Here is a 9,838-nt window from a genome sequence, read left to right as displayed (position 1 = left end):
TCCTTCTAGAGTATATAATGATCAACATCAAATCAGACTCTTCTCCAGCCAAGGCAAAAGCATGCTGTGGTGTGTGAGGAAGTCTGATACCTTCAGGAGCCAGCAAAGCCTCAGCTCAGGCAGTCAGGCAACACCCCAGGGTTTGCCATTCACTCGGTTTTCGCTCTGGATCCTGGGGGCAACATATGTTTCTAAGATGAAATCCAGCTGAGCATCAGTAACACCTAGACGTGGGAATGGAAACTGGCATTCCTTCTTTACCCAGTCTTCCATAGCTAAACATTTAACTTCACAGAACATGTTTAGCAACCACCATTCTTCTGCTGATTAACGATGGCAGTAAGATTTCATCATTAAAGTTTGCAATATACTCCAATGAGATGAAAGAATAGTTTTTCTCAGTTTCTCTGCTGGCTCAGGAAGGAGCATCATCACCGTTTCAAAGAGCAATCAGGCAGAACCTTATCTGTTAAAAAAAAAAAAAAGACAGTCTGGCACAAGGATCTGACACCTACCAAACACATTACATTTATGTCAGTTTAATCTTTCTGCCATTCTTCATGCAATGGCTCTGTTTTAGCACAGAAATCAATTGACTGTCTCTGCTGTGTGGATCACAAGATACCAGTAACAGTCCCAAAAAGCTACGTAAAACTAAAACCTCCTCCAAAAAACGTACCTTTGCCTCAGCAAACAGCAGGCCTTGCAACTTGATTCTCCTCAATTCTCAAATCATTTCTGGTAAAAAGCATTTTCTTCTTCATAATTCATGGAGCACAAAAAGAGACCAAAGCACAGAGAGGTAATCAACAGATTAAAATGAAATGAGCCACTGCTGTCTGTGAAAGCAGGCTTTGAACAAGCACAACTCCATTCATTTAGTTCTTTCTGCCGGGCAAAAGTTTCAGATTATTGACTGGCATAGAGGAAGTGGTTATCCTTCAGGGACAGCACCAGATTGCTAATATGCCTTTAGATCTGCAGGCTAGCTGTGCCCTGCTGCAGCCATCAATGGCAGCAACTGTTCTCTGACCTCTTCTGTGTACTAATTGCTGTAATCACTCCAGGAAATTTGAGAAATCTGGGGATTTTTTTTTTTTTGTCATTACATTTTAATGTTGCAGTTGCTTCCTGAGGACAAGTCTAACATTAGGTCACTGCTGTTACTCCTCCATATTGCCTAAGGTTTCCAATAAATTTGACAAGTTGCTTGAAGTGAATATGCATCAGTCTGAGATACAGAAGCTTTCTTAGCTGTACTAATGCAATTTTTAAAAACAAATTACAGTAAGTAATTAATATATCAAGAGAAAGGGTACATCATTTGAAGTCATTGTGTTCTTCCATTTTATCTGAGCCAGTATTGTTAATATTAAAGCTATTTTTACAGCAATGGAAAATCACAAAGGAATTGCATAGCTAGGGATCAGTTCTGCTTAAATTAACAGACAATAAGTATTGTACTACTAAATATCCATTTTTACTTATCCCTCTGTATTTTCTCTCTCCTAGCCTAATCACCATTCACTTGCAGCAATTACTGTGCCAGAAACCCTCCTAGACAGCTGCTGATTCATACATATATAAAAAAGATCAGCACTTTCATCACTGCTTCACATCATTCTGGTTCTTCAAACTCACTTCCAAAACATACATTCACAAGAGTCAGGTAAATTTTTACTGAAATTAATTTCCTGAGTATTAGAGTTTTTGCCTCCTTTATCTTTTTTTTTTTTTTTTTTTTTGAAACAACTAAAGGATTTAGTCATCTCTGTTTGCAAGGATCAAGCATTGAACAATTGGCATCTCAGCTGCATTAGGAAGCAGTCATTTTTCAGCAAGTTCTTTGACAAGGCTTGAATATGATCTGTTCAAATAAAGCAACAGGAAGGTATATTGAAGCGCTTGTGAAAACTGAAAATTTAAAGGTGAGTCCGGATGCATAGCTTCTGTCCAGACTACACAGTACAAGCAGATTTGTATTATAGCAGGTATGTAAATCAAATCTAAATAGTCATTTAAACATTAGTGACACTAGATTAGTACTAGTCACAGTTGTTTCTCTTACTGAACCACTGACAACTGAATTCCTCCCTAATCTGCATCTCTATTACATCCACAGATGTAGTATCCAAGTATTACTCTGTGAGAGTAGTTTAACTAAAAGGTATGTTCTTCCTAGTTGCAATTATAGAGTTTACTTGGCCATCACACACCATTTCAAAGGGCCTTTTTACATCAACTGTTGAAAATAGCCCAAGTTGATTATTCCCAGAAATACAGATACAAATTAGAGCTTTCCACGCTAAATATTTCCATGTACATAGTACTATGCTTCTTGGTATCAGAATCAAGGAGGGAGAGAACTATGATACAGCTAGACTCTACTAGAAAGGTAGGAATCACCTTCTGTCCTGCCCATAATCTCCACTTCAGTAGAGCATCTAAAAAAAAAAAAAAAAAACACACACACACACACACAGAGGTTTGGATCTAAATCTGAGCCCAAGTCATACAAACTTATCTCCCACTACATGTTATTGTTACATTTACACTCTAAACATACGGGCCTACAATGAGCACTCCAATGAAACTGCCCTGGTAACTTTAGCAACAAGCATTATCAGTTTCAGTGATTCAAAACAGGGTGACTGGTTACTCAGTTTAGTGTATCCTTACTCCAGTTCCTGTGAAATTATTCTCAGACCATTGACCTGTTTACCAAATCAGTCCCACAGGGGCAGTATAGAACCATCTGTTAAGAGTCTGGTATCTTCTACTTTGAATTCCAGCCTTTGGGGCTACGGGCATTTTGTTTGGTGGGGTTTTTAATTATTTATGATTTTGCTCCCTAGGATAGCCTTTTTAAAGTGTACACATCCTGCTAGCTTCAGGGACTCAGGGGGAGAACAGTTGCACATTGTCAACTTCAATGCAATCAAGAGCAAAGGAGCAAAGACCAGCAAGTGGGTTAATTTTACACAAAGGCAGCTTCTCTCAAAGAAGCATCAGCTTACATAAAGCTTTGAGTGAGCAAAGAAGCCAACTGCAGCACTCTTTGATTTCGAAGTGCTTTAACATCTATAAACATTTCTCCATGTCAGCTAGACTGACATGAGGAAGAACAGCAGGCACACTTGCAGGATAGTTCTCATTAGTAAGGTGTTACGTTAGAGCACAGAAGAAACTAGTATCAAGGCAGGAACTAATTACTATCATATTCTTAAAGACTGCCTCACTGCAAATCATTTGCAGGAACACTAATCAGAGTATGAAGAACTTTCACAGACCAAACACCCTTCCTAAGGTACTATTAAACCTAATACTAAACTGAGCAGCAGGAGTAAGAAACAGCAATACAGCACTTCCCACTCTTCTTACGCATTAAAATTAATAGTTGGTCATATAGTGTAGAAACTAAGAATACAGCTGTAGCCTGAATTTGCTGGCTTTACCCTGAACATTATTTGAATGGAGCATGCAGTACTTCTGAAAGCCAGACCTATAGGCAGCTATTTGACTTGACAGCTGACAACCACATGACTGGGAAGCTCTTCCAGGAGAGAAGGCTGTTTCTGAAGTACAAAATTCAAAAAAAATTAACACAGCTTGTCCATTTGAGCAGTGAACCCAGTACCCCTCTGAACCTATCCAGCTTTACATTAGCAGACTGCATATGAAATAACACTGCCAAATGTTAAAGAAAAGCAATTAAACCCAAAAGCAGCTGCATGCTGCTTTTCAGTACCCAGGATACATGATTTTTGATAAGCTGTTCAACCTTGCATACAAGTTTCTGTACTTTGATCAATTTCAGAATCAATACACTTTAATTCACAGCACCATCCTTTCAAGTTACATACCAGGAAAAAAGGACAAGTTATGAAAGGTTAGGTTACAATGGTGTTTTACCATTCCAGAGTATTACAAGACAGTTCTTTATTTTGAACGTTAAAGTGCCAGCTTTATGTACAAACTTTTAAAATAGTAAGTAGTAAACTTAAAACCTGCTAAGAAAGCAGTGAGGTCATGTAGTTTCCTCCAGAGTTTTCTGCAGAGCATTCAAAAAAAAAAAAATCTAACACTAGAATTTCTCAATAACTCCTTTCTTTATGGGGAGAACTGCAGAAGCTATTGGTAACTGCCCATAACCTCCCATCTTGTAGAAGGAAGGTGCCCATATACTTCACAAAATGGAATAGCTTATGGAGTAGCTGCTTTTTGTAAGATACACCTAAGCACTCTATGAATTAATACCATTGACAAAGTCTAGTTAAAACTGCTGCAGCTACACTAGCCTCCTGAAAAGTACCAATATCACCACACTTTGCAAGAGTGGGATTTCAGTACGAGAATCAAGTCACACCATGACTCAATATGCTTAATGTTTCCCTGTAAACAGGGGAGCAGACACACTAAATCATGCTGTCTCAGTCCATTTAAAATTCTGCATCCAGGGTGAAAGAGTTGTCTGTGGGCTTTGACATGACTCCCATTCTCTGATATTCACCTACTCGCTTCTCAAAGAAGTTGGTTTTGCCTTCCAAAGAAATGTTTTCCATGAAGTCAAAAGGATTCTCCGCTTTGTATATCTGAAATGCATAAACAATTCTATGGTCACTGTGAGTGTTCAGATCTCAAATACAAGACAGTATCAAATAGCTCAGCTGAGAAGAAATCAAAGAACCTAATGGCAATGTAGTTGGGGTTACTTTACACTGAAGAGAAATGTCTGGCCCAGGCATTGTCTGCTGTACTTGTTCCCATCTGTTAGCTGCAGCTTCTTCCAGAAGTAGGCAGAAGCACAGCAACTTTTACCCATAGCTGGGTTTTTCATTAACAGCTTTTGCTTTCCCCTCTCTGGGTCTCCCAACAGGAACTGACAGTGGGACTGCTAACTGGATTTACAAGTTATACAAGTATTGCTGCAGCCATTTTATGGTTTGGGTTTTGGAGGAAATTAAATTTAATACAATATTTTTCATGTGAAAGACTGTGCTTATTAGACTTACCTTGTTAAATCCTAGTTCCAACATAAGTCGGTCTGCTACAAATTCTATATATTGTTTCATTAAAGTGCAGTTCATGCCAATCAGTTTTACAGGCAGTGCCTCCGTCAAGAATTCCTGCAGATAAGAGAAGCACTTAGTGTACAAAAACCATGACTTTCATTTTGTACTATCTAGGGTAATTTTACACCCAACAGTTTGCCAGCTTTATACTTAATTATGAACAAGTTCTTAAACAAGGAACAGCCAATTACCTGTTCTATGAGAACAGCATTCATGATGATTTCCTTAACTCTCTCCTCTGACGGTTTGTGTATCAAGTGCTTGAACATGAGACAGGCAAAATCACAATGCAAGCCCTAGAAAGAAGTTTCAGAAAATCCTCTAAGGAACACTGATTTAAAAGAGCTGATCAGATCAGTGGCACAGAAGAAATAGCCCATATCTAGATACCATCTTTACACTTGCTACTGTTTCTTTTTTTAAAAACTTTCTGCTTAACCAGAGGTATAATAAAGACAATTCAAGGTGCAATTCCTCCAAATGACAAGTAAACAAAGTACAAAAACTGACGGGAAACCTTGAACTATTACTGAAAAAAATAAAATAAGCTCATTCATTCACTGCTCTAAAAATCTATGATCGCACACGTTTACACATTGAGCTTTATACACTGCCTGTTTATAAATATACTCCTCTTTTGAAGTATTGGCTAACATTTGAATGTCATTACTTTGAGTTAATGTGGTACATAATCAAATGTTGACAGTTATGGTACGTACCTCATCTCTACTGATGAGTTCATTAGAAAAAGTGAGTCCAGGCATTAATCCCCTTTTCTTCAGCCAGAAAATTGATGCAAATGAACCAGAAAAGAAGATTCCTTCCACTGCTGCAAAAGCTACTACACGTTCTCCTGTTAAGGATAGACTGATTTTAGTTACATGTAGAAAACTCATCAGGATTAAAACTCAGAAGTTCTGAACAGACCCGTGAACCGAGTGTTCCAAGCAGAATGAAAGAACTGCTGCTCAAGTGTGCTATGATCTATCCCTGAAACTGTTATAGTAAAGGCTTTTATCAAAATACTTGCATAGCATAGCAAAGCACTTGCAACTACATAGCAAAGTAAGAACTAATTAAGAGAGTGTAGGTAGCTCAAGCCAACACTCCTTCCCCCAGGTTAACTGTCACATCACCTTTCCCCTCCTTCACCAAAAAATACACACTGAACAAAGAGCAGTCATCTTCAGCAACAGATTATAAAGTTAGTGCCTGGTCATCATTGCTCAGGAGAAGAACACTAATATCAGTGAAATTAGCTCTACCATCTCATTTTCACCTTTGAGGTAAAACAACAAGAATCAGAAAGGCAGATGAGCCGCAGCCTCCAACTCCTCCAGCTGAATGTGTTTGCTGGAGATCAGTGGCCAGCGCAGTTCAGGACACGAGCAGTTGCAATTTAATCATACAGCCAAGTATACAAAGATTGCCACAAGAGCTACCATTATGCAAGTTACCAGCAATTTTAGCAACTCATATTAGCAGCTTATCTGCAGAACAAACAAGATTTTCTTCATCTCTAGAATTATACCAGAATCTTCCTGATAGAGCTTACTCCTCCTATGACAACAATCACCTCTGTGAACTATGAGAACTCTGAAGTTGCGGGTCCTCCATTCTTTTAGGGAAGGAATTTCTCTTTGCTTCCAAAAACATAACTCACCATATGTTGCTTCCTTGTCCCCAATCCAGCGCATGGCCCAGTCAGCCTTCTTTTTAACACATGGTAGCGTTTCAATAGCATTAAAAAGAAATTCCCTGGGAAGCATATAATGCATTAAAATGACATTTCAGTAAAGCAGCCAGTACAATAAACCTTCATAGCTGTAGATGGCCTTGTTCATTTGCAAGGGCTCTGTACTTTTACTTCAGTATAAGCTCCCCTCCATTTTATTTCTATCAAATCTAGGTGCATTTGTGTTTATCTGGCTTTGTATGACTTCTACTTTACATCAACAGCAATTCACACAAACTGATGACAATACTAAAAAGAGTACTGATTCACAAATATGCTTGAACAAGGTTCTCAAAACTATAGACCAGCTCACTTCCACTTTTCAGTGACAGAGCACTTAACTTTTCATGGAGGTAACTCTTCCTTAAACACTTCAAGCAATTAGGCAACCCAAAGTAGGAAGAATGATGTGGCTAGTCAGCTTTCTGCAGAGTAGCAGCAATTAAATCTCTACACTGTAGCTAGCATTTCAGTAACACACGACATTACCCCCAGCAGGGTGCTTATCTCCCAACACAATACAAGAACAACTTAAAAAAGCCTAAGCTGCTCAAAACCCTGCATTTAGTTTTGAGATCAAATTGTTGAACTGATAACATCTTGTTATGAGAAGTTACATTTGTAATCAATATTTTTTCAAGCATGCAACATTATCTACATGTAACTGCCAAAAATGAACCTTTCCTTTATTATATTAAAAATAAAAAGCCCCAAACAGTCAAATTAACTATTTGCAGAGTTTTTCCTCACAGCATTGCTCCACCGATGTGATATGAGCGTCAGTCATTAACTGGAGACAGTATTAGAGACTCATTAAAAAAGCTGTTCTCTGCAGAGAAATTTCCCTATATAACCATCTATCAAAGCAGTGAGTTCTCCATATCACAGCTTATTGTGATTTAACGTACTCTCTCATTTGACTGCTTTATCTTTTAGATATTTAGTCTCATTCCATTATTTCAGTGTTAAGTATCTGTATTTACTCTGAATCCAGACAAAATCTTGCTCATACACTTAGGAACAGAAAGATGTTCTAAAGTCAGTCTTAAGCAGCACTTCAGTGGTATTTTAAATTAGTCTAGTTTAAATCCTAAAGGTAGGCTGAAAGTCACAGAAGAGTGATGCACATCAGGTAAGCCTCAGTTATCAGCTTTCAACCTTCCATTATCAAGCAATACTAACCTCTCTTTTGAATCTTTAATATATGTGTCAATTAGAAGACTGTACATTTCTGAATGTATGTTTTCCATGGCAATCTGGAAGCCATAGAAACAACGGGCTTCTGTGATCTGTACTTCTTGACTGAACCGCTCCACCTAGAGGAAATAGTAACCCAGTGCTTACAGATCCATAAATAACAGAGTTGCATATTAAGGGTACTGATGTTTTATAGAAAGAACTACAGTTGCTCAGCCCATAACATTATCTTCAAATTAAATCTATGCATTTGGATTCTGAACAGAAAAATGAAGGGCACCAGCATCTTACAGCTGCAAGTCTGCCTAAAGCACGAAGCCATTCTTAGGTCCTCAGAGGAACAGAGAAACATCTTGACTTGGTCTCCATTAGGAAGAACACTGACAGATTAGAAGTAGAACAAGGGCTCCAAACTGGCCAATTGTTGCTATAGGGCAGTGCTTTGTGCTCTAGGGGGGCAAATGGCAAACCTGTGGATCTTAAAGAGCATCCCCCCTCCCTCTGCTGAATAGCCTAAGACAGCATTAGTTCCTAAGCATAAGTAATCAAGCTAGATAGGCCAGCAAGGGCCTCTTTAAACAAGCAGTTATTTGGTTGGCTTGATTTCACGGACTAGTTTATTTCAGGGCCCTTTCTACACACTTACCAAGTTCTCATTCACAATGCCATCACTGGCAGCAAAGAAGGCAAGGACATGGGAAATGAAGTATTTTTCCTCAGGCTTCAGGGACTCCCAGTGCTGGATATCCTTTGAGAGATCCACCTGAAACATGGAAGAAGCAATGACACAATAAAGGGCAACTAAAGAAACAGAGGTTTCAGGCTGGAAGCTCGTATCCAAGCCCAGGGAGCCATCCCACAGCAAGGCACTCTCCTAGGCCCCTTAAGGGCCTAGAAGATTGGGCAAGCTTATCCAGCTTTGCTATCAAGGCTGTGGCAGGAGAAGCGCCTCCTCGGCGGGGAGAAGCTCCCGGGCCTCACCTCCTCGGCGGTCCAGAAGGAGGCCTCGGCCTTCTTGTACATCTGCCAGATGTCATGGTACTGGATGGGGAAGATGACAAAGCGGCGGGGGTTGTCGCGCAGCAGCGGCTCCTCCTCGGCGCCCCGCGGCACCTGCGGGCACAGAGCGGCTCGGCCTCAGCCAGGGGGCCGCGCCGGCGGAAGGGAAAGGGAGGGGAGGGGAGGGGGCCAGGTGCTGCCCGCCGCCGGGGCCGCACTCACCCGCTTCGCCTCGGCCTCCGGGAAGATCTTGCGCGCCGCCTTGCTGGCCAGGACGCGGGTGCTGCTGAGCGCGGGCGGCTGCGGAGAGAGGGGGTGAGAGCCGTGCGGAGGGCGCCGCGGCCCGCGCTGGGGTGGGGGGCGCAGGGAGAGGGGCTCACCGTGTTCTCCTTGTCGCTCAGCGCCAGGTTCTTCAGCGGCGACAGGCGGGGCTGGTCGTGGCGGGCGGAGAGCGGGCCGCGGGAGGACAGCATGATGGTGGCGATGGTGGCGGTGGTGGCGGCGCGCACAGCGGAGACGCGGGCTGGACTGGACCGGGCCGCGCCGCGCCGCGCCGCCCCTTTATATCCCCTTCGAACTTGGCGCCAGAACGCCCGGCTGCCCACTCACAGCCCGAGCCGGCCGCGCCGGGCCCCGCCCCCGCGCGCCCATTGGCCGCTGGCGCGGCGCGGGCCCCGCCTCCCATTGTCGCCAAGGCGGGAGAGGAGAGCCCGCCCGGCGCTCCGCGCTCCCGCCGCGGGGAAAAAGGCGGGAGAGCGCGGGCGCGCGGGCCCCGCCCCTCGCGCGGGGGGCTGCGCGCGGGAGGGGCAGGGCCGCCGCTGTGAGGAGCCGTTAG

At 42.2% G+C, this 9,838-nt stretch overlaps 1 protein-coding gene across 5 annotated transcripts; it reads right to left on the bottom strand.

Moving 5' to 3' along the window:
• Nucleotides 1-3,964: 3,964 nt before the first annotated feature.
• RRM2 (ribonucleotide reductase regulatory subunit M2) lies at nucleotides 3,965-9,476 on the bottom strand. Of its 5 annotated transcripts, XM_062571156.1 has the most exons (11): nucleotides 9,384-9,476; nucleotides 9,241-9,303; nucleotides 9,158-9,199; nucleotides 8,986-9,099; nucleotides 8,651-8,767; nucleotides 7,990-8,123; nucleotides 6,736-6,830; nucleotides 5,792-5,925; nucleotides 5,264-5,368; nucleotides 5,013-5,126; nucleotides 3,965-4,592 (listed from the first exon to the last, which is right to left on the bottom strand). In XM_062571156.1, exons 1-11 carry the CDS (start codon nucleotides 9,474-9,476, stop codon nucleotides 4,440-4,442), a joined length of 1,164 nt encoding a protein of 387 aa, XP_062427140.1. In that variant the 3' UTR covers nucleotides 3,965-4,439. The 5 variants fall into 5 exon arrangements, with proteins under 5 accessions (XP_062427140.1, XP_062427138.1, XP_062427139.1 ...); XM_062571154.1 differs by lacking the exon at nucleotides 9,158-9,199 and having other exon boundaries at nucleotides 8,986-9,117; nucleotides 9,211-9,303; XM_062571155.1 differs by lacking the exon at nucleotides 9,158-9,199 and having other exon boundaries at nucleotides 8,986-9,117; nucleotides 9,217-9,303.
• Between the last annotated feature and the right edge of the window lie 362 nt (nucleotides 9,477-9,838).

Source organism: Rhea pennata, chromosome 3 (assembly GCF_028389875.1).
Source record: "Rhea pennata isolate bPtePen1 chromosome 3, bPtePen1.pri, whole genome shotgun sequence".
NCBI lineage: Eukaryota > Metazoa > Chordata > Aves > Rheiformes > Rheidae > Rhea > Rhea pennata.
The sequence above is the reverse complement of the archived record's forward strand: the minus strand, read 5'-3'. Positions and strand labels throughout refer to the sequence as shown.

Coding starts and splice junctions, on each gene's coding strand:
- RRM2 (XM_062571152.1), bottom strand. CDS start 9,476: ATGCTGTCCTCCCGCGGCCCGCTCTCCGCCCGCCACGACCAGCCCCGC. Junction 9,304..9,383: donor TGAGCGACAAGGAGAACACG/GTGAGCCCCTCT, acceptor CTCTCTCCGCAG/CCGCCCGCGCTCAGCAGCAC. Junction 9,135..9,221: donor GGCCGAGGCGAAGCGGGTGA/GTGCGGCCCCGG, acceptor GCTGAGGCCGAG/CCGCTCTGTGCCCGCAGGTG.